The sequence below is a fragment of the Chiloscyllium punctatum genome, chromosome 9 (genome assembly GCF_047496795.1).
Source record: "Chiloscyllium punctatum isolate Juve2018m chromosome 9, sChiPun1.3, whole genome shotgun sequence".
Classification (NCBI taxonomy): domain Eukaryota; kingdom Metazoa; phylum Chordata; class Chondrichthyes; order Orectolobiformes; family Hemiscylliidae; genus Chiloscyllium; species Chiloscyllium punctatum.
In genome coordinates this window covers 97,748,869-97,774,596 of record NC_092747.1, presented here as the reverse complement: position 1 = coordinate 97,774,596, position 25,728 = coordinate 97,748,869, and the positions used below count along the sequence as shown (strand labels likewise).

At 39.1% G+C, this 25,728-nt stretch overlaps 1 protein-coding gene across 1 annotated transcript in view; it reads right to left on the bottom strand.

The window, feature by feature from the left end:
* Window positions 1–941: 941 nt before the first annotated feature.
* Window positions 942–25,728, bottom strand: part of LOC140481550 (endothelin receptor type B-like) — a 36,412-nt gene continuing 11,625 nt past the window's right edge. Inside the window, exons 2-7 of the mRNA XM_072577923.1 lie at window positions 19,361–19,473; window positions 19,037–19,241; window positions 15,249–15,398; window positions 12,799–12,932; window positions 10,485–10,593; window positions 942–2,871 (exon numbers count right to left, since the gene is read on the bottom strand). Of these exons, the coding sequence (XP_072434024.1) occupies window positions 2,719–2,871; window positions 10,485–10,593; window positions 12,799–12,932; window positions 15,249–15,398; window positions 19,037–19,241; window positions 19,361–19,473 (864 nt within the window). The 3' untranslated portion in view covers window positions 942–2,718. The remainder of the gene's footprint in view (window positions 2,872–10,484; window positions 10,594–12,798; window positions 12,933–15,248; window positions 15,399–19,036; window positions 19,242–19,360; window positions 19,474–25,728) is intronic.

Genomic DNA, 25,728 nt, shown 5'->3' with positions numbered 1-25,728 from the left:
GAGTGATGAGGAAGATTGAATGGGCTAATTATGGCAGTGACTTCATTTCAAACATATTCTATTAGCTAAAAAATCCCTGAGACCACTTTAATATTCTCAAATCCACAATATAAACAAATATTTTCTTTAAAGAAGATGCAACAGCGCTAACAGAAGGTCAAAAATAAAGTTGTACTGTCTTCTCAAAAGTAGGGCGGCATGGTGGCACAGTGGTTGGCACTGCTGCTCACAGCACCAGAGACCCGGGGTTAATTCCCGCCTCAGGCAACTGTCTGTGTGGAGTTTGCACATTCTCCCTGTGTTTGCGTTGGTTTCCTCCGGGTGCTCCGGTTTCCTCCCACACTCCAAAAATGTGCAGGTTAGGTGAATTGGTCATACTAAATTGCTCTTAGTGTTAGGTGAAGGGGTAAATGTTGGGGATTGGGTCTGGGCGGGGTACTCTTCGGAGGGTCGGTGTGGGCTTGTTGGGCCAAAGGGCCTGTTTCCACACTGTAAGTAATCTAGTAAAAAGTAATCTAATGGTTGGAGCCATTCGTGCTTGATGAGAAAAGTGATATAGTAGGGATATTAAATTAAGTTATATAGTCGGGATACTAAATTACTTATTTTATGTCGGTTATTACAAATGATAGTGAAAGTGACAATATATTAGAGGAGGATGTGGAACAATCCTTAGAGATAATTCTGGAAAGGTATTATTTCTGACAAAACTAACAGGAATTAAAATGGGACAGTTATAGTCTGATGGCTTTCACCAGTGATGCAGAAGAAAGTCAAAGAGAAAACAATAGATTTATTTGCTATAATCTTCTAATCTTCCTTAGGTTTAAAAATTATGCTGACAGAATTGACTCCTATTATCTGCTCACATAATGCTAATAAATCTGCTGTGTGTTACCAGCATTTTGCATTTTTGGTTCTTAAACTATTAATGATAGTCATTAACATTGCAGTTTGATTTTTATTTACAATGTAATTTTGGTTTTGTCACAGTTTGCTACAAAATTGATGTTTTGTTGTTGTTTGAATCTTCTCAGTGAAGAAATTAGTTTCAAATTTAAGGCAAAAATAATAAAATCACAATTTATTTTGAACGAAACATTCACATTTGTATTGTATTAAAGGCATTAGAAAGAAAACAGAATGCTTTGAAATAAAATGATTATAAGAAATATACAGAAGAGAACAATAAGCATAAAGCATCATTTTGAGAATGAAAACATTATTGTCACATTCTCAGATGTGGGACAATTATTTGCTTCAGTTACATTTCTGGCATATAACAATAACAGAAAAAAATTGCTGGAAAAAGGAAACATTAGTCAGGATAATTTATATCTAGAAATGCACTAGAGCTAGCTTAATTCAAGAAAGTCGGTGTCATATAAACAATATATACAAGAAATTCAGAAAGAACTTAATTCTCATCAATGATGTAATAACACTGAATCCAGCTATGTATCAAATAAATGTTAAATAATTGTGTATTTTGAAATGATTTTTTAAAAAATATACATATACTATTTTAACAAAATAATACTGAAAAACTTTGTTGTCAAATGCATTTGTAAAAATGGACAGGAAAGATGTGACTCAATTTGCTGAAAAGCTGCTGTGTTCAATGAAAATGAAGCTTTTTTGCATTTATGGTTAGAGCTACGATGGTGAAAGATAAGTCATAATAGTTGTTCAAGTCCTAATATAACCTGGTAATTCTTGTATGGTATTGATAGCAGGCAGAAGTTGGGGGGCAAGTTTGCTTTTTGCTAGCCATGGTGAAATTTTAAATATTTTTGCTGTTGCTGCATTCACAATTTTCTAACAAATAGCAAAGCAAGAAGACATTTACATTCCATCCTTAACAGTTCTTCATTCAATGAATTGAAGAACTGCAATGCAAACTGTATCAGTTTAACAAGGTCAACTTCAGTGCATCAAAACCTTCATTAGAGAATGTTGCAAAGGATCAATACGTTTTTGTTATGGGTGTCAAAGCATGTGTGACTATTCACAGCTCAGTTGTCTTTTTTTAAACAATGTGATTTTAAGTGCTTTACTTATGCAAATAATCGTGTGTCTACTGTATCACATGCCTTTATGATGTTGATGCAACATCCAGTGATAGTGTAATAGAATATCTTCACCATGTATGCAGATATATGAGTAAAATGCAATTAAAGTAAAAAGGGAATGGGTCCGGCCCAAAATCCGTTTATGAACTTTGCTTGTGAAAGGTTAAGAAAATTGATTTCCAGAGACTATGACCTATTTAACTTACTGATACACTAATATTATCAAATATTATATGTTAATTGAAAGCTGATCATCTTATCTTGTGGCTCAGGCTCATTACCCTGTAGTATATTTTGCAAATGATTAAGAAGTTGGGATGATGTGGTGACCCAAAAGTGCAGAGTCAGACCATTCAAGTGCCTTAACAATGGTTTCACCTATAAACAGTCCTGTCTTCATTTCGTTTCATATGTATTACTCTTTAGGCTGCAGTGAATGTTTAAAGTGGTGTGTGTGTTTTTAAGATGGGTATTTCCTTACACGATGTGTTTATCTCAAATAAATTGCAGCATCTGCCTTTTAGGAACGCTCTATGATTTTTCAATTTGGACTTTTGTCAGTTGTGATAACAATAAGATCTTTTATTCACTTTTTGGCAGTGCCACATTCTTCCCGGAGATGGATGTGTGGAACACGGCCTCTGTTTTATGATGAACTGTATTTGTTACTGGAACGTGAATTACTGTGGTCTAGCCCATGATCGATACCATTTGACTTCCACTTGATGCAGGACTGCTTCTCATCCAAGGGCAACACGTGCATCATAGTCTTCCTCTGGAACCAGCAGCAAAGGCAGGACTGTATATAACAAAGAAAGCTTTATAATTCCCATTCTAATAAGCAGACGAGAAAGTCTAGAATAGCTTAGTTAACAATCAGTTGACTAATGTTCTTCAAAAATGGAAACAATAAAACATACCCACAAGTAACTGTATTTGCAAACCACTTTGAGACTTAGAACATAGAAGAGTACAGCATAGTGAAGGCCCTTCGGCTCTTGTTGTTGTGTCGACCTTTTATCATACTCTAAGATCAAACCAACCTACATACCCTTCATTTTACTGACATCCATGTGCCTATCCAAGCGTCACTTAAATGTCCCTAATGCATCTGACTCTACTACCACTGCTGGCAGTGCACTCCATGCACCCACCACTCTCTGTGTAAAGAACCTAACTCTGAGATTTTCCCCTAACCCTTCCTCCAATCACTTTAAAATTATGGCCCCTTGTGATAGCCATTTCTGTCTTGGGAAAAAGTCTCTGGCTATTTCACTCTATCTATGCCACACATCATCTTGTACACCTCTAGCAAGTCGCCTCTCACCCTTCTTCGCTCTAATGAGAAAAGCCTTAGCTCTCTCAACCTATGTTCATAAGACATGCCCTCCAGCTTCCTGCTAAATCTCATTTGCACCCCCTCTAAAGCTTCCACATCCTTCCTGTAACGATGCAACCAGACTGAACACAATATTCCAAGTGTGGTCTAACCAGGGCTCTAGAGAGCTGCAGCGTAACCTCACAGCTCTTAAATTCAAAGCCAACACACCCCACGCCTTCTTAACAACCCTATCAACTTGGGTGGCAACTTTGAAGAATCTAGGGACATGGACTCCAAGATCTCTCTATTCCTCCACACTGCCAAGAATCCTGGCCTTAGTCCTGTATTCTGCATTCAAATTTAACCTTCAAAAATGAGTTACTTCACACTTTTCCAGGTTAAACTCTATCTGCCACTTATCAGCCCAGTTCTGCATCCTGCCAATGTCCCATTGTAACCTACAACTATCTACAACTCAACCAACCTTTATATCATTGGCAAACTTACTAACCCACCCTTCCACCTCCTCACCCAAGTCATTTATAAAAATCACGAAGAGCAGAGATCCCAGAACAGATCCCTGCAGAGCTCCACTGGTCACCGAGCTCCAGGCTGAATACTTTCCACTTACTACGACCCGTGGTCTTCTATGGGCCAGCCAATTCTGTATCCAGAAAACCAAATGTCCCTGTATCCATTGCCTCTTTACCTTCTGAATGAGCCTACCACAGGGAACTTTATCAAACACCTTGCTAAAATCAATATAAAACCACATCCACTGCTCTATCTTCATCAATGTGTTTGTCAAATCCTCAAAGAATTAAATAAGGCTTGTGAGGCATGACCTACTCTTGACAAAACCATGTTGACTATCTCTAATCAAGCTATGATTTTCCAAGAAATCATAAATCCTGTCTCTCTTAGAATCCTCTCCAATAATTTTCTCATCAGAGATGTAAAGCTGACTGGTCTGTAATTCCCAGGATTATCCCTATTCCCTTTCTTGAACGAGGGAATAACATTTGCCACCCTCCAATTATCTGTCACTACTCCAGTGGAAAGTGTGGATGCATAGATCATTCCAAAGGTGCTACAATCTCTTGGAGCAACCTTGGGTATATCCCACCTGACCCAGGGCACTTACCTATAACATTTTTCAAAATTTTCAGCACATCCTCCTTAACATCAACCTATTCAAGCATATCAGCCTATTTCTCTCAAATAACAAGGTCTCTCTCAGTTGTGAATACTGAAGCAAAGTATTCATTAAGGACCCCCGCACCTCCTCTGTGTCCAGGCACAAGTTCCCTCCGCTATCCATGATCAGCCGTTCCCTCACTCTGGCCATCCTCTTGTTCCTCACATAATTGTAGAATGACTTTGGGTTTTCCTTAATCCTACCTGCTGAAGCTTTTTCAAACCCCCTTCTAGCTCTCCTAAGTACATTTTTCAGATCCTTCCTGGCTACCTAGTAACCCTCCAAAGCCCTGTCTGATCCTTGCATCCTCAACCTTAAGTAAGTTTTCTTCTTCCTCTTGGCTAGATATTCTACGCCCCTTGTCACCCAAAGTTTCTTCACCCTACCATCTCTTCTTTGCCTCAGTGGGACAAACCTGTCCAGCACTATCAGCAAGTGCTCCCCAAGCAACCTCCACATTTCTGTCATGCATTTTTCTGCAAACATCCGTTCTCAGTTTAGATGCCCCAGTTCCTGCCTAATGGCTTTATAATTCCCCCTCCCCCAATTAAATACTTTACCATACCATCTGCTCCAATCCCTCTCCATGACTATAGTAAAGGTCAGGGAGTTGTGATCACTATCACCAAAATGCTCTCCCACCGAAAGATGTGATACCTGGCCTGGTTTGTTGCCAAGCACCAAACCCAAATTGGCCTCCCAAATCTACATATTGAGTCAGGAATCCTTCCTGGTCACACCTGACAAAATCTGCTCCATCTAAACCATTCGAACTAAGGAGTTTCCAATCAATATTAATGAAGTTAAAGTCACCAATGACAACAACCCTGCTACTTCTGCACCTTTCCAAAATCTGCTTCCCAATCTGCACCTCCACATCTCAGTTTCTATTGGATGTCTGTAGAAAACTCCCAATAAAGTGACTGCTCCTTTCCTGTTTCTGACTTCCACCAATACTGATTCTATAGGCAAACCCTCCTTGATGACCTTCCTTCCTGCAGCTGTTATACTATCCCTGATTAGCAAAGCCACTCCCTCAACTTTTTATCTCCCCCACTATTCCTTTTGATTTAGCTAAACATTGGAACACCCAACAACCATTCCTGCCACTCTGATAAATAAGTCTTCATAATGGCCGTACCATCATGGTTCCAAGTATTGATCCATGCTCTAAGTTCATCAATCTTATTCCTGCATTAAAATAGACATATTTTGATGCATCACACTGAATAAAACTTTGCCCTATCAACTGTCTATTCCTCCTCACAGACTGTCTGCATGCTCTATCTGGTTGTTCACTAGCTGTTCCATCCGCAGATCTGTAGCTATGGTTCCCATGTCTGAAAATTGGAAAAACAACACAAATTTTCGATATGGTGCCCTTTATACTTCTTTTCAGTTATCTCATACTTTCTGCTATTTTTGTGTGTACTGCCTCGGTCCTAAGCTATATCCAGAAAGTAGGCAACTAACAATGTGGCTTTTTCTAAGGCAATTGCTTCATACATAACAGCTTTCCAGAGTTAGTCACCCTCTTATTTCCTTCTGCAACTTACTGGGAAAGCCTAGCCATACATCATGCGCTTCTACCTAAGCCTACCAGTAACGTTCATTAGCTTTCTAGGTTAGATATTTTGTGCATTAATTTATGTGTCTAAATGGATTATAAGATAATCTGTTGTTTGAAGGTAAAACTGTTGCAAGTTTAGGTCAGCAACTGCACCTTTTAATACTCCATTTTCAATAATCAATTTTCATTGATAAGTCACATAAGTGAATCATTTTTGCACAGAAAGTCATTTGACCAATTGGGCCTATGTTAACCTTTTGATAACCTTTCTATTTCCTTCCTTTCCCCCCACCCCAAAACCCTGCATAATTTGTTATCTTTCTTAAAATTTAAGCTACATTTCATTTTTATAATTCTATTCAAATCCTCAGACAGTTTATCATTATTGATACATTTGACTAATGCAGTTAAGTTGACTACTGGATGAGATGCAAAATCAACTATTTAAGTTTCCATAACCAACTGTACACTATTTTAATATTAAATATAATTAATGCTGGTGAAATTGTTTACTTTTGTAGCTAAGGCAATAGAATTATGACACACAGTTTGCATTTTCTTTATGAGAAGCATTTTATTCTCAATTTGTTATAAGTATTTTTATTTGGTGGAAATGAGTTACAAATCTGTTACAGCCATAAGATTGGAATATGATTTAAGCAGTTTAAAAAAATTAGTCAGGTCACCAGATATTTCATCACTAGTATTCCAGAAAACACAGACTTTCTGCAATATGTAACTAGAAATATGCATGCAGAGTTAAGAAAGTTGCAACTGAAATTTTAGCTCTGCTGATTGATGAAGATTCAGATTTGACGTTTTAAGTACCTTCAAGTTATTTGAAACCTGCTGTGGGCATAACCAGAGCATCAATACTGTAGTAGTTTCAAAAGGAAATGAGTTGAATATTATATTTTAGACAGAAGTCCACATTATGGTTGCCTGAAAGTAAGAGGCTTGCTTTGATGGGAAAATAAGGCACTACCAAGTTTCCATGTACCTTGAAGGACTAGTAATGTCCTCCATAAATGTTTGCAGTTTATTCATCCTGTTTAGGGGCATTATATTGTGACCAAGTTCTGTCCTATTTTTGCTCACAGTCCCACATATGGCTGTTCTAGGAGTCATAACTTAGGAGCAAATTATTGCAGATGCTGGAATCTATACTGAAAACAAAAGAATGCTGGAAATCACTGTGCATCCGGCAGCATCCATGGAGAGACAGTAAGCTAACAGTTCAAGTCTAAATGACTCTTCATCAGAGCGGTTAATGAGGTGGAGGATGGAGGAGGTCAATTAGAGGCTGAGATGCTAAACTAGAACTATCCTGGTCTTTTATCTCTCATAATATAATGTAATACATAAAAATGTTACATAAAACATTTTGTGTATGTTTTACTAATTTACTTTAAAAAATATAAATGCCTTCTTACACTACTGCTTTTTATTTTCAGGCTGCATCAGATACATCATTGACATTGAAAACTGGAGTAATCTTTAAATAACTTGCACACTACACTGAAGTGTGGCTTTTTAAACAATTATATCTTATGAAGTGGGTTCAGGTAGAACTCCTCTTGTCAGTTAAGTGAAAAATACGCATTGTAAATTGGATTATCATCCCTGAAGTGGGTTATTAAATTGAAAAAAATAAATACAGTTGTAATGAATTATTACATTTAGTGCCATTAACCCACAATGAAATGTTTGTTAGTAAAGCAATAAGGGGTGCTTTATTGACCCACCTAGTAAGATGAAACATTCGCAACACAAAACCTGTACATGAGATTGTGCCTTCATTTGTTCAGTTCCACATTGATAGAACAAGAACTACTTGTGAATTAACTGAAAGAGTGTACATAACACTGCTCTGCCCGCTGGGCAGACAGTTGTCAATAAAACCCTTCTTCCTTCACTGCCTCCCATTCTCTTTTGGACATTACCTGACATAAAAGGCAAATTGTTAAAATTTAACTTTTACAGACATTTGAAATTGCAACTCATTGCTCAAAAAATATAAAGGTGTGATTGCTTTAACTTTCGCTCAATTATTAGGATTGATAGTAGCATCCAGACTTTTAAAGTCTTGGAATTATTGAATAAGCAAATCAATACAGTTGCAATCATTGTGTGCTGGCACCAGACCTAACAACAGGAAAACTATATGTTACATTGGCAATAATGCATAAATAAATTCCTTTGTAACACAGAGAAACTAAGACTAGGGGAATCAATTTACAATAGACTCAAAACCTTATTGTCAAGTAGAGATATTGGACAAAATTTTAGTTTCTCACACAACATGCAAACATTGCATTAAATTGTCAGATGAAGCAACAGCCAAGAATGCCAAATTGTTACTTAATTTTAATCCCTCTGCAGCTTTCAGCTAAGGGTTCATTTTTATTTTTGAATATTCTGTCCAAATCAAGTTGTCTTCTTAAGATAGTCAAAGAGGGTGCAGTAAAGAAAGGTGCTCTTCCATTGTGCATGTGATGGTTGCACTGGATGCTGTGTACCTGAGGAAACCTTTTGATTTTCCATGCTTTAGCAGCCATAGCTTTAGCTAAATTATTCTCAATACTTTTCTCTATTTCTGTATTTTTCTCTACTTAAATTTTCGCCTTGATGTTTGATCCCCTCATGTATCTGCAATCTCCTCTATCCTTACTACTCTCCAGGATCACCACACTCATTCAATTCTGACCTCTTGCACATTCCAAAGCTCCAACATTTGATGGCTGTTTCATATACTGCCTCCATCCTTTACTCTGCAATTTCTTACCCAATCTCTATGCTTCTGTCTCTCCTTCTTAAAACCTACTTCTTTAGATCAGCTGCAAAGAGCTTTTCTTTTTGTTGTGGGTCATCTATTCACTTAAGTGCACAGGCTCATGCAATTGTTTGTTTTTGGTGCAGCAACGCATGGATGTTAGAGCTGATTTGTGTTTTGCTTATGTAGCTGGGCAACTTACAGAGAACAATGATCATCGGTCTCTGCAGCACTTGTCCAGATGTCCAGTGTTAAGTTCAGTTTGATATCGCTTCAGGCATTTTACTATATTAATGGCACTAGATACATACAAGTTGTTATTGGTGGTCCTTTTTCCAGAGCACACTGTGTCAATCAAATCCTAGGCGGCTTTACTGCAAACTTGAATTGGCTAACACCTATCAAAATGCTGTAAGGATCTTTGGAAATACCAAATCTTATCACGTTATGCTTTATGTGATCCAGCATGGCAGACATACTATTGATTAAGGGATAGTGTTGCTGACTAATTCTTAGTATTGCCATTGCCATGTCTTGCTGCCAATGGCTGCAATATTATGGCTGTCTAGACTCTAGGCATGGCACATACAGATGTGGACACATTTTATTTAAGCATATCTGCAGCTACAATGCAGTTGACATCTTGCACTCGTAGGGGTGGTAAAAGTCAGCTTGGCCTAAAATTTGGATGTACTTATTGGCAGTCAAGCTTCAATGCTGCCTATAAATGTGGAAACTGAAGTGGCATAGAAGGCTAACCTCCTCATAAGCATTCCATTTGCTACCGTTTCACCTTCAAAGGACATCAATCAACTGCTTTTCGCGTTACTCAATTGTCTACAGTTCTGGTTGGATTTCAATTCCTTTTCCTTCATTTTTCCCTGCTGCATCTTACTCATCCATATTTGCTGCTTTGACAAAAGCCAATTATGCTTTGCAATGTTTAAAAGGTAGCTCTCTGAAAACGTGTAGACATGTTCACTTCCCATTTGGTGACACTGCCCGATCATTGTCCGATCATTTTGCACATCACTTACACAAAATCCCTCTCTCCCCTCTCCTTTCAGCCCTAGTCTTACATGAATCAGTGTCTGGTGTTGTGAATAAATTATGTTAATGAGCTTAGCTCAGTGAATTGAATGCTCCTTGTACATGGTCTTTCAGAATGGATCTGTGCCAACTCTACATGAGATTTGAAGATTGATATAAGCTCTTTGATGGATTATGGCACAAAAGACAGCCATTCAGCATATCAAGACAATGCTGAGTCTCTGCACATTTGTCACAGCTACCACAAAAAGTCCAGACACCCTTATATGATGTATAATTTATTATTTGAATTATTAATTAAAATATATGGTTATTTAAAATATATGAATCATAAGTACGTTTTTGATTAGGTAATTCAATAATAAATCCGAAAATGATTAACACTTTAAATTCTATCATTAAATGTATACTTTTATCATTGAGCTTCAACTTTAGCAGCAGCTTTGAATTAGACTATAAATGATTTAGGATGAAGATCTTCAAAACAACTATGCTGCTACCTGAAAGCAGTTCTTGAATCTCTTGCTGACAAAGTAAAGTGCGATTGGATTGATGCAGGAATTGAGGGAAGCCATGTTGATGCCAATGTAGTTCATCACTAGGAGAAAACTGGATGCCAGAACAAGAACATTAGAAACAGCTAATTAGAGATTTGAAGTATTTTGTTATACATGTAAGAGCACATTAAATAATTTCTGAAGTTAATCTCTCCAGTTGCTTGGACGAGTGCATATCTGTAACAATATGCACGAAACTCCACACCATCCAGGTCAAAGCAATCTCTTCAGCCACACCCAATTTACCACTTTAAGCAATCACTCCCTCACCACAGACAGCAGTGGCAGCAGTGTGTACCATCTATAAGACGCCTTGTAGCAAATTGTGAAGATTCCTTCAAAAGTACCTTCTTTGACCTCCCCAAATTAAAAGGACAAAAACAACAATTGCTAGTTACCCTTCCAAACTTGAAACTATATAAACCCTTTCTAATTGCTACCCACTGATGTATCAACAACAGATGGACTATAATGGTTCAAGTAAGAAGCTCACTACACATTTGAGAACAGATGAACTAGGAGGACTAAGCAATTCAGCCCTTCCAGCCTGCTCCACCCTCATTCAATATGGTCATGACTGATCTCCACTTGACTTCAACTCTATTTTCCTGCCTCTTCTCCATAACCCTTCAACCCATTACTAATTAGAACTCCTCCTTAATTTAGCTCCTCCTTAAAGATATTCATTGTCCTATCGTCCACTGCAATCTGCAGAGTGAATTCTACAGATTCAGAACCCTTTGAAAGGTGAAATTTCTCCTCACCTCCGTTTTCAATCTGCTCCCCTTTAAACTAAAATATGACCTCTTGTTCGACATTGTCCGAGAAGAGGAAACACTATGCCTATGCTATCAATCCCCTCTAGCATATCTTATATGTCAATTTTTTCTCCTCTCACTCCTCTAAACTCTAGACAGCTTAGGCCTAAATTGCTCAATTTCTCTTCATTACACAAATCCTTCATCACTGGAATCAATCTCATGAACATCCTCTGAATTGCCTCCAATCCCTCTTCAAATATAGGGACCAAAACTGTATGGAATATGCCAAAAGCAATCTCACTAATGCTTTGTATAGTTGCAACAACACTTCCCTCCTTTTAAACTTTACTCTTTTAGCAACAAATGCCAAACTTGCAAGTGTCTTCCTTATTACCTATTGATCCTGCATACTAGTTTTCTATGACTCATGCACACAGATACTCAGAATCTTCTGCACCAAAGCACTCTGATGTTTATCTCCATTTACACAATGAGTTGCCTTTCTATTTTTCTAATCAAAATGGATAACTTCACACTTAGCCATGTTAACCTCCAACTGCCAAATTTTGATCCATTTGCCTAACCTATCCATATCTATTTGTAAATTTCTTATTTCTTCATTGCAACTGAAGTTCAGTGGACAGTGAGTTCAATGGACAGTGAGTTTAAGTCTGGCTAAAGGACATTCTATCCCTGCACCTAAATCATTAATATCGATTGCAAATAGTTGAAGCCCAAGGATCAAACCATGTCATACCTCAGAAGTTACATCTTGCCAACCAGTGAAAGACCCTTCTATTCTGACTACTAATTTTCTGTTGGTTCTCTATCGAATCCTCTGTCCAAGCTAATAAATTATCCCATGCAGGGGGCAATTTCAACAACAATTAGGGACAGGCAAGAAATGCTGACCTTGCCAGTGACACTCAAATCCATGAAAGAATAAAAACCTTATTTTAGGTAACATCAATTGTATGTTACAAGTGGTTTTCCGATTTAAAAAAGAGGTGCACTTTCTAAACTTTTAATGTTTTCATTTCTGGCAATGGTGATCTTAAACTTGAAAACAAAATTTAATTCATTCCTATGTCATAATAAGCACCCATGTTACAATATGTACAACATTCACACAATCAGAAAGATAGATATAATTATTTGTAATTACAAAACCTTACGTATAGCATAAAAGTCCTTGGCAACAAACTAAAATACTCCTTAGCAAGTCGAATTATTTGTTATAAATTCTGAAACAGCATCCAGCATAGTCATGTCTTTTTTATTGTATATAATGTTTGATGATTTTTAAGTTGCCATTTGCAAATGAAACAGAGGCTAAAATGTTAAATTTTCATATAAGTTAAAAATAAAAAATCTCACACTATCCTCATTCTCTGTCAGAAAATAAGCATTAACAGAAATTGTTATTTCTCTGGTACATGTTATGCTTACTGCCCTCTTATGGTAATCTGACATCCTCACATTCCATTAATTCTTACCTCAGTAGTTCACATCTGTTAGGATCATATTCATCATAGAATATCTTCATTAAAATTCTACTAAGATGAAGTGGAAGCCAACAGAGGGCAAAAACAAGCACCAAGCAGAATACAGTCTTTGCCACCTCACGACGCTGCAAGTGAAAGATCAGAATGTTACTTATACTATTGATTCCTTTGTTGAAAAGAGCTTCAAGATTTGCAAACAACAACACTCTGAAAGCACTATACCATTCTAATGATAAAGCTTAATTAAATGCAGTTTAATAAACCATTTTCACTACAGGAATACAGTGATACACATTCAATAATTTAGCATATCACTCTGAGTACTATGATTGATTGCATACAAGCCACCAAAATAGTACTTATACCACAGAACCGATTTGGCACTTTTTGTTTCCATGTAAATGTAGTATCATTGCTTACAGTAATGAGTATATGCAATGGTCAAGCTAGAGGATGGCATATTGATAAATTTTTACTGTAACTTCATAGTTGGTGAATGGACAGAGAGATGAAAAATAAATCAATGCATCAAACTCTGACATATTATAGTCTGGGAGAAAAGGAATTATGAAAGGATTATGGTCTAAATGCTAATGCTCTAATTTGAGTGGGTAAAAGTGGAAACACTGATATTAAAAAGCATAAGATGCATACAATTCAGGAACAAATAGTTAAGGGCCATCCCTATAAAAAATCATGTAAGTATTGGTTTTTATACAAATTCTCACTGTCTGAATATTCCGTAAAGTTCAGGAAACCCTGTTAGTAGAAGTTTCCAACAGCTGTGATAAGTCTGCAACAAAAATGTGGTAAAGAATAATAAATTCTACATTTCAGAAAGGTTCAAAACAGTGCAATGAATGTCACTGTAACAAACAAACAATGAGATAAAATTAAAATTTGCAAAATGATGGAAGATTTTTGAGATGGTTAACCAATAAAGATTGCTGGCAGTGGCTATTTAATTAGCAATGTTGAGAGACAAGAGAAGATAGGAAGAACAAAAAAGGAAAGTTTAAGTAATTGTTTTCACAACTGAATTAATAAATATATACTTTAGTTTTACTGGGTCACTTAAAAAACCATTGTAAAGAAAGGATAGACCAAGATATGGAGAAAGAATAGGGAAATGGACTTCCAAAAGATAATTCCAGTTGAAGATCTGATGTAAGAATGACAAAACAAATAACATGCTTCTGTTAAGATCTGAGCTTTTGCAGGATCAGGTATGGCAGATGTAGGTTTGTGAAGCAATTGTATTTTTACTTCGTCAAAACAGCATGTACATTGTTGAATGATGATCAATTAAATCTTCATTTGGAGATTCATTTAATAACTCAATTAACTAATTAAACTGGAACATTATTTTGTGAACCAGTTGTATTTTATCAACATTTTGCAGTATTGATATAGTTATTATTTTTAGGTTGAAAGAAACAACATTTCATTTCCACCTTTGAAATGGACAGTGAGTTTATGTCTGTAGTGTGAAGCAACAATCAGAGAACATCATAAACTTGGTTATCCTTGATATCTAATCATGAATGACGGAATTCAACCATAACTAGAGGATTAAGTGAAATCTAAACACTAGTCTTTTAAGATAATAGCACTTGATTTTGTCAATTAAGTGTTTATTGTTGCATTACCACAAATACATAGACTAAGGTGTCAGTACAGATGGTTGTTCCAGGAAAAAATTTCACATTAATGGATGCGTAAATTATTTCCATTATTTTCAAGAATGAATTGATGGGGTAGATTCTCGTAATGACTTCAGGATGTTGCCAGTGGGACCAAATAGGGAGGCTGAATGAGTACTTATGGGCAGGGTCTACAACAGATCAATTTTCATGGAGGTTGTCTTTGCATTCAACATTCTATTAAGTATGCTTGACAGGCCTTTAACCAAGAGGTGCACCAGAGAGTCAAATGAATGAAATGGATGTGGCTGTAGCTGTGGCAGGACAGAAATTGTAAGGGTATGATAACCAATTTTGCTGTGATATGGGTTAAATCTTCTGTAACCATCAAGTCATGAAGTGGGGGTTGATCTCAAAAGTCTGGCTCAGATGCAGGGACACTATCCACCGCACCAGAGGACCTCCTTTTGAGAGAAACTGAAGGAAATAAAGTGAAATTAAATTAAATGTTAATAGACCCTCTTTTGAAGCTTGAGCTCCTGAAGTTCTGAGAGAGCCCTGCTAAATTCTCCAGGTAACTCCAGCTCAATCTCAGTGAAGGCTCAAGTTAATTTACAAGTAATACTAACCATATTGAATTAAGGAAAAGACATAAGTCAGCTTGAGAAAGTCATAATATTTAGTTCACAACATAAAATTGAAGGTGATCACTGATACTGTTTAAGCTATTTGCATACGAAAACCGATTGTCATGTTGAACTTCAAAAAATTATGTAAAATTAATATTTAGATGCTTACTTGTTTCAGGTGATCATTCAGGGCGATCTGCATCCCACTTTTCTTTCTTAGCATCTCACAAGTCATCAAAGAGTAAAACAGAGCTGTGCAAGCGAGGGGCATACAGAAATAAAAAGCAAAGAGCCACCAGTCTTTTGCTATCTTGTAGAACTGAAAATAGGCACATAAAAATCTCACATTAAAGCAAAGAAAAACAATCACATTAAAAGAATCACAACTGCCACAGTCCTGATCCAAACCCATAATATAAAACATTTCACACACGTCACACCGGGCATTTGAAACATGCAAATTATTGAATGCAACATCCCAGAATTCTAGATTTACTTAGAGTTTAAAAATGTGTTGCTGGAAAAGCACAGCAGGTCAGGCAGCATCAAAGGAGCAGGAGAATCGACGTTTCGGGCATAAGCCCTTCTTCAGCCCTTCTCCTGCGCTGATCTCCAGCATCTGCAGTCCTCACTTTCTCCTAATTTACTTAGAGTTGCCAACTTTAGAGCCAAGACAGTGATCTGTTTCCATACTGTCTGACTATGTGACATTTGGAGGTTAAAATATGTAGTGCCAGAGCTTGGCCATTAATTTGTTAGCCTTGGATCTCTAAGGAAACTAAAGACCTCATAGCTGATTGTGAAAGCATGACTACACTGGTTTGGCAGAAATGTATCAACACTGAAAACAGCTCAAACTGCAAGAATCAGCTCAGTTTAAAGGAAGCATAAGCAATAAGACAGTCAATAAGTAGTACATATCTATTGAGGGAATTGACAAATTAATAACTGAAATCATTCAGACTACAATACAGCTTGGTGAATAAGTAACTGTGGCAGATTTAAGTCTGATACTAGATGCAGAGATGACTCAGAAGAGACAAGTTCAAACAGAATGTTTCCTTCCTTATTTTGCCAGGAAGTGTCCTCATTAACACAGACAAAGATCATGGCAAGCAAGGAGCAATTCTCAAACAGCAGAAATTTGGAAGTGAATATGTTGGCTTTATTAATATTATAATCACTGAGAATGAGTGAGAGTCTAAACCAGTCAACATGTTCAAAGAATCTATGTTGTTCAGCACAAAGGTACAGGCAACTGAGAATAAAAATGTGCTGACACAGACTGAAGATGTGATATATACACTGTATAGAGGCCACAACTCAGAAAGACAACTAATGTCTTATTATTCAAAATACTGCAAAGAAATAACCTCCTGTTTTAGAAGGGATGATATCCTCCATGAAGGAATTGCAAAAAATTAAAGGTCCTCCTGATTTAAAGTGACCTATTGATCTCACACCACTAGAAAAAGAATCAATGACAGCAGCCTTCTACTTAGCAAATTACCAGTCCTCCAGTCTTAAGAGAATACAATCAAGGAAAATCACAAATTTGTAAATTCACACTTAGGGAAGAGGTGGGATGTTGATGATTGAAGCAAATACATCAGTGTGCTTGGGTGGAGCTATTATATAAAGGTATCAAAAGGTTAACACAGAGTAGTTCCATTTGCATCTTACACTATGACGATATCATATGGACTTGTGGGTAGAACAGTTTAGGATCTTAATGGAATAAACCTAGCTATCAGACCCTCCTTAAAGTCTCTGTAACAATGTCTATCAAATCAACTTCACCTGTACTTATCTGCTAACATGGAATATACTAGATCTTGTTAACTTTTAGGGACTCTTCTTGTTAGATCTCAGCATGATTTTCCTCTACCACAACAAACTATGCAGAACCTGTAGGTCCCTACATTTAAAGAGGATGGTAGCAGCAGACCTATCACATTGTGAGGTGCAGACTCAGTTTAGCTGCACATACAAGTCAAATTACCTCTATGTGTGTAGCAATCATTCTGTGCTACTGTGAGAATCGTAAGTTCTCAAAAGAAAATGAAGAACTCTGTAAATCTCTGAGGGGTGGAATTTATACTTGCCCACTGGTGGGTTGAAAGGTGAATGGGGTATATTTCTGCTGCTAACTTTCCACACATGACTTTTCTGTTATTTTATGGAAACACGTGACAGCTTGCAAGGGCCTTATTCTGCTGCCACCGTTAACTTTACTATGGCACCATGCAGCAAGACCAGCAGCTTCAGCTTTGTGACAATGGGGTGGGGAATGGTTACCTCCTTTGTGAACCCTGTAAACCCCACCCCTCCCCCACTCCTCCAAGGTGAACCCCCCACCTTTAGCTTTCTACCCTGCCTTTTGAGCCTCCCCAATCCTCTCACCAGGGCAGGCCATGGGAGATTCCAGACCTATCTGGGCTGCTTAGTTCCTTGATGTCTCAGCTGTAGCCTGTGGCTCGACTAACGTTGATGGGATTATAGAACTATGGCTAAGTGGGATTAGCCAGCAGCTATCTAAAACAGCATGTCTCCCTGAGCTAAGGCAGAGGTATCAGCTTAAAGCTATTAATACTGCTCCCAGCATCAAACTACCGCAGGGTTGTCATTCAGATGATGGGTGGGCTCCCCTCTATTTTTTAGCTGGATGTTGGTCGGGACCATTGTAGCCTTGTGGAATCAGTCCCATGAGATGTCTAGCTGCCCTCTTCAGTTTTATTCCTGGAGATCCAGGTCAATTCTGGAAAGATGCCAACTCTACTATCCACACTGTAACCCGTGTTGGCTGTAAATTTGCTGGGCCTGCAGTACGAGCTTTTGCTACAACTGAGAAAATGTGGCAATGGAGAGGGAATGACCCTCTGGAAAGCTCCTGTAATCAGCTTATATTTCTAATGTAATGGAGTGAATTTCATGTTCAGTAATACAAGATTAGATTACTTACAGTGTGGATACAGGCCCTTCGGCCCAACAAGTCCACACCGACCCTCCAAAGAGCAACCCACCCAGACCCATTCCCCTCACACAACAGGCAATTTAGCATGGCCAATTCACCTAACCTGCACATCTTTGGACTGTGAGTGGAAACCTACGCAGGCATGGGGAGAATGTGCAAACGCCGCACAGACAGTTGCCCGAGGTGGGAATTGAACCCTGGTCCCTGGTGCTGTGAGGTGGCAGTGCTTGCCACCGAACCACCCCTAACAGAGCTGGGAAAAATAGTCACTTTTTGGTGTTCACCATCAATATGAAACATTCTTAGGTTAATTATAGCATAACATAAAAGCATACAATTTACAGGGCAGAACAAATTTGGTATCCTTCACTACCAACTTTCCTAGCTACCTTATTTCAAATCACAGTAGTTGTGTATAAGTCTTTCCAAACTTTGAGCTGCATTCATAAAGTAGGGTCATGGCCATAATGAATGGCTCTCTATTTTACAAATCAGATCTAAATTCAAACTGAAATGAAACAAGTGTGTAATAATCCAGCTTATTTCATTGTAGCCTCTGATTATGCATTATGTTTGACAGGAGAATGAAATTCTATGGAGAATACGTCATCATCTGAGAAATATTTATAAACATTGATAGTACAGTAAACGTACATCGAAGAAATGAAGTTTCCGAATACTGGATACGTGTGTGAGCATGTAAAATAACAAAAGATATTTTGAGAGGGCCTTTTACTAGGGTGCATGTCTCTTAAATAGTGTCAGTTCTATTCAAATAACTGAACCAAGTAACTGGTTGTCTATTAAAATTCTGTGATTTTATTAAAGAGTTCAATGTAATGTTGTATTGGTTAATTTTATGCATTAGTTATTATCATGTCACTATGTGGTTTCAGACTAAATCAGCTGTACCCTGTCCATACCTGATCAGAAAAAGGTATTGCTGAATATTATCCATAAATAAAAATGATGGATCCACATACCTGCATAAATTGACTTTTTTGAACAGGATGGAGCAAGCAGACATTGAATTTCTTTCCTCTGTAGTCTACATTTACGAGGTCAAAGGCTATAGTCTCAGGAACTGCCAGAATAATTGACACAACCCAGATGAGAATAATTTCAATCACAGTCCACATGGGAACCCTGATTCCTTGAATACGGCTCCAGGATGCTACAGCTCGATACCTGAGATTGGATGAATGCATTAGAAAATAACACATTATGCGTAAAATGCCTTTTGATAATAAGCAGAGAGAGAGAGATAGGACAGAAATAAAACATATTTGACTGGTGTGTTAAATTACCTGTCTATACTGAGTGCACAGAGACTGAGAACAGTGATTCCAACAGACGCCTTCTGCATAAATGGCATGAGTTTGCATATTTCCACCCCAAAGGGCCAGTCTTCAGCATGGAGCTGAAAAGAAAAGGATTAATTATAAATTGTAAAATAAAACCATCTGATTCATTAATGTCCTTTAAAGAAGGGTAGTTTCTATCCTTAACTGGCCTATTTGTGATTTCAGCAATGAGACTGAAGCTTCATTTATCTCTATTGATATTTAACAAATTACACAATTGTACTTAAGAAGACAGCTCATTACCTTTGGCAGGTGGGACTAGATTGGGTTGGGATATCTGGTCGGCATGGACAAGTTGGACTGAAGGGTCTGTTTCTGTGCTGTATGTCTCTATGACTCTATGCCCACTGTATCAAGGACTATTAGACATGAGCAATAATTGCTGGATTTGCCAGTGAGGACCATATTCCACAAATGAATAGAAATCATTCTTGAAATTTGCATTCCTTTTTCTTTTCTTTAGTGATGACCATAACGTATACTTTGCAATCAGTGTTTTGCCCTTTAGTCTCACACTTCAGAAACTGCTCCTTGTGCAAAACCAGATGTTGAGGATCAACAGTCTACAATGACTGGAGGACTTACAACAAAATAATCCAATCCCACTTTAAATTAATTCAGGGGATGTGGACATTTCTGGTTGGACCACCATATGTTGCCTTGGAAAGGATGATGATGAGCTTTCTTCTTAAATAGCTGAACTCGTTGAGTCTTCCGTTCTCCAGCAATCTGCATAGAAGGGAGTTTCAGCATTTTACCTCAGTAACAGTAAGGGAATGGTAGTATAATTTCAAATCTGGATGGTGTGTGGATTGGAGGGGAACTCGCAAGTGGTGGTGTTTCCATGCATCTGCTGCCATTGTCTTTCTGGGTGGCAGAGGGAGAGGTTTGGACAGTGCTGTCAGAGGATAATTTACATCTTCTAGATGATAACATGTTGCTGCCATTGTGCATCGATTATGAAAGGAGTGAAGGTGGGGGAAAGGGTACTAATCAGGTGGGATGCTTTGCTTTGGATGATGTCAAGCTTCTTAAATGTTGCAATAGCTGGGAACATGCAGGCAAATGGGTGTATTCCATCACCCTCTTGGCTTGAACCTTGTCAATGGTGGAAGAACAGGGTCTGAAATACTCACTACAGCATTCCTAGCCTTGGACCTGTTTTTCTGCCAGTGTATTTGTATGGCTACTCCAATTTCTATTCAATAGTAACCCCAAGGACATTGATAATGAGGGATTCAACAATGGTATTGCCATTGAACAATAAGGGGCGATAGTTAGATTCTGATTGCCTTAGATTCTAAGACTTGTAATAAGTAACTGAACTTTGGAATCCTATTCTTGGACCAGACCTAAACTTCGGGGTTTTACAATGGGTACTAATTGAAACTACAAGTGTAGGATAGTTCAGCCTAGTGGCATTTTTTGTGACTAGACAGACATCCCATCAGGTACAATATTTTGCTACATTCTTTAGGAATACAGTGGTGACCCCGGAATCCGAATGCCCTATTGTGCGAACAAATTGGAATCTGAACAATTACTTCGAGAAAATTTTGCCCTAAAATCCAAACACATTTTCAGAATCCGAACACCACATACCATTCAGGTTGTTTGTTCAGTCCGTCCCGGGAAGTAGTCGTGAAAGCATCTCTCGTGTGTCCATCACGAGTTTACTTTGTGATTTCACCTTGATTTGTGCTGTTTTTTTTAATTATCACCCTTGTGCATTCACCGCCTCCAACCTCATAGTCCCACAACCCCGCGCCGCCCGTTTCTACCTCCTGCCCAAAATCCACAAACCTGACTGCCCCGGCCGACCCATTGTCTCAGCCTGCTCCTGCCCCACCGAACTCATTTCTGCATACCTCGACACGGTCCTGTCACCCTTAGTCCAAGAACTCCCCACCTACGTTCGGGACACCACCCACGCCCTCCACCTCCTCCATGATTTTCGCTTTCCCGGTCCCCAACGCCTTATCTTCACCATGGACATCCAGTCCCTGTACACCTCCATCCCCCATCACGAAGGACTCAAAGCTCTCCACTTCTTCCTTTCCCGCCGTACCAACCAGTACCCTTCCACTGACACCCTCCTTCGACTGACTGAACTGGTCCTCACCCTGAACAACTTCTCTTTCCAATCCTCCCACTTCCTCCAAACCAAAGGAGTAGCCATGTGCACCCGCATGGGCCCCAGCTATGCCTGCCTCTTCGTAGGATATGTGGAACAGTCCATCTTCCACAGCTACACTGGCCCCACCCCCCACCTTTTCCTCTGCTACATCGATGACTGTATCGGCGCTGCCTTGTGCTGCCATGAGGAGGTTGAACTGTTCATCCACTTTGCCAACACCTTCCACCCCGACATCAAATTCACCTGGACCGTCTCAGACTCCTACCTCCCCTTCCTAGACCTTTCCATTTCTATCTCGGGCAACAGAATCAACACGGACATTTACTATAAACCGACTGACTCCCACAGCTACCTAGACTACACCTCCTCCCACCCTGCCCCCTCTGTAAAAACGCCATCCCATATTCCCAATTCCTTCGTCTCCGCCGCATCTGCTCCCAGGAGGACTAGTTCCAAAACCATACAACCCAGATGGCCTCCTTCTTCAAGGACCGCAATTTCCCCCCAGACGTGGTCGACGATGCTCTCCACCGCATCTCTTCCACTTCCCGCTCCTCCACCCTTAAGCCCCGCCCCTCCAACCGCCACCAGGACAGAACCCCACTGGTCCTCGCCTACCACCCCACCAACCTCCATGTACAGCGTATCATCCACAGTCATTTCCGCCACCTCCAAACGGACCCCACCACCAGGGATATATTTCCCTTCCCTCCCCTATCAGCATTCCGAAAAGATCTCTCCCTCCGTGACTCCCTCGTCAGGTCCACACCCCCCACCAACCCAACCTCCACTCCCGGCACCTTCCCCTGCAACCGCAAAAAATGCAAAACGTGCACCCACACCTCCCTCCTTACCTCCCTCCAATGCCCCAAGGGATACTTCCATATCCGCCACAAATTCACCTGCACCTCCACACATATCATCTATTGCATCCGCTGCACCTGATGTGGCCTCTGCTATATTGGGCTGCCTACTTGCGGAACGTTGCAGAGAACACCTTTGGGACACCCGGACCAACCAACCCAACCACCCCGTAGCTCAACACTTCAACTCCCCCTCCCACTCCACCAAGGACATGGAGGTCCTTGGACTCCTCCATCGCCAGACCATAGCAACACGACAATTGGAGGAAGAGCACCTCATCTTCCACCTGGGAACCCTCCAACCACAAGGGATGAACTCAGATTTCTCCAGTTTCCTCATTTCCCCTCCCCCCACCTTGTCTCAGTCAAATCCCTCGAACTCAGCACTGCCTTCCTAACCTGCAATCTTCTTCCTGACCTCTCCGCCCCCATCCCACTCCGGCCTATCACCCTCACCATGACCACCTTCCACCTATCGCATTTCCAACGCCCCTCCCCCAAGTCCCTCCTCCCTACCTTTTATCTTAGCTTGGTGGACACACTTTCCTCATTCCTGAATAAGGGCCTATGCCCGAAACGTCGATTCTCCTGTTCCTTGGATGCTGCCTGACCTGTTGCGCTTTTCCAGCAACACATTTTCAACCCCACATTCACCATGGCACCCAAGAAGAGCAGTGAAGCAAATAAGTGCATTCACCATTAGCACTCCTCACTAAGGTAAATGAAGTTATTTTCATGCTAGTACATTTATTTCTTGCTTTTATTATTATTACTTGATATTTAGGTCATTTACTCATCTTATTTTACCTTAACCATGTATATTTGCAGTTAAAAGTGTCTTGAATTTTTTTTGGGGTCCAGAAATGGACTAATTCACTTTCCATTATTTCTTATGGGGAAAATAGTTTCGGAATCCATACTTTTTGCAATCCGAACAGCCTCCTTGAACAAATTAAAGTCGGATTCTGAGGCACCACTGTATATCAATTTTATTAGTCTGACAGCACTGTATCAGTGTGGCATAGGCTAATGTTCAAAACTGTCACCAAATTATCACCAAAGCAATCACTGGGCCCAAGAAGAGCTGAAAACCAGCACTTCAAATTATTCTGACTATGACCACCACCAGTAGTAGACCTATAATTATCAGCATTTCACCCTCATATTACACAATTCAAACTGCCCTTTTCAGGAAGCACTCAAATTTGCTTAAAAATTCAGCTGCAAATACAAATATGCATAAGGTTTCTCTGTCTGTAAATTAAGGCCAGTTTAAATAAGTTAGTGCCTTGCTTGAAGAGAAATTTTATGGGAATGAATAAGTATGACTGAAATCATGCAGTATGATTCCACCCCCAACTGTACAAGTGCATAGCTGGATGTTTTTAATTTTTTTCACTTCGAGTAGTATGGGAAATTTAATAAGGCACTGCACCTGGCTCAGAAAGGCTCAGAGAATAAATCTGAAGCCTTCAGCTTCCAAACACCACCATTTGGCAGCATCAACTCACTGGAGTTGGCACAATATTAAATTTCACGTACAATACCATTCTATTTCAGCAAATTCATGGAAATGATCTTTCAACTTATTTTCATCTGTATTATCCACAACCCATTCCCATGAATAAAGGCATTTTAATGCAGCGATGCTCCTTTGGGAATTGTTTAATTTCTGCAATAAAATAGCTCTTTTCATGAAGGAGAAAAGCTGTTTTGGGAGTTTGCGTGCAATTAGGGAAAGGTTTAGGACCTTGTCGACCTCGACCAGAACAAGAGAGCAGAGCTGAATCAAAGGATGTGAAGCAGGAACCTCTTAACAGTATATTCTAAGATGCAGTTAGGTTCTGCTATAAGGAGACAGTAGTGTAGTGGTAAACAGTGACTCATATTCTGGAAATGTGGGTTCAAATTTTACCTTGACAGATGGTTAAATGTGTATTCGTGAATCAAAAAACTTATCTGCCATTGATTGTCATAAAAACCCATCTGGTTCAATAATGTCTTTTAGTGAAGGGGATCCTTAACTGGTCTGGCTTACGTGTGACTCCAGACACGAGGGTGATTCCTAACTGCCAGATGGGGAATAAATGCTGGCCTAACCAGCAGGGCCTAATTAAATAAAGAAGGACACGCAGTTTTTTTTAAAGAGTTCACGTGATTTGAGAGCCACATATAAATGTCAAATAACATTCATACTGGTGTGTTGTACAGTTTCATTGTACTATTGAGAGGACAACACGAACAATGAAATAAGTTTATATCATTCCAACATAAAATGTTTGGAACGTTATTCTGTGCAAATAGTATAATTTAGTGCCGGTTGCTGTCATTGTTTATAGCGTGCATTTTCCAAAGACTGGAGTGTCAAAGTAATCAACATTGAGCAAATTAAAAACGGAACAGAAATACATAAGCTGGGCAAGAAAAGAAAATCTCAAGCCATTTAAAGTAATCAGTAGAAGAAGAATGTTAAGATGTTAAAAATGCAATTAGCTATTTGTGGTGTTTCCAATGATGTAATGTATAATGAAATTCAAAGTAATGTCATATTAATTAGAGACATAAAAATCTGAGGCACAGAAAGAAATGGTGGCTCAGTGGTTAGCACTGCTGCCTCACAGTATCAGGGACCCAGGTTCAATTCCCACCTCGGTTGACTGTGTGGAGTTTGCATATTCTCCCAATGTCTGTGTGGGTTTCCTCCGGGTGCTCTGGTTTCCTCCCACAGTCCAAAGATGTGCAGGTCAGGTGATTGGCCATGCTAAATTGCCCCTAGTGTCAGGGGGAATGGGTCCTTGTGGGTTACTCTTCAGAGGGTCGGTGTGGACTTGGGCCAAAAGGCCTGTTTCCACACTGTAAATAATCTAACTTAATCTAATTTAAATTCATTTCATTCCAACAACTTTACTTCTACAATTAATCCCAGGAGCTAACCACCTACATCCTTAATCTCCACTCCACATCTCTAAACCTCCTCCAAAAGTAGGTTCCCTCAGATATAAATCCTTTAAGATACAAGAAATAAAGGGTTGTAGTATCTAAGGATTAATCATTGCCAGAAGCAGAAAAGAAATTGCATTTACATGGCATGTTATCACACCTCTAGCATGTCCTAAATTAATAGTTTAATGTTGAATGTTGAAGGTTGAATGTAGTCATGATTATGCAGATAAATATATTGCAACTTACATTCATAAAATGCCTTTATCTAACAAAACATCCCGAGACACTTCAAAGCAACTTGTCTGACATAGACATAGTTAGACTTTGTCTGACAATGAACCACATAAAAAGACATTGGGGTCAAATGA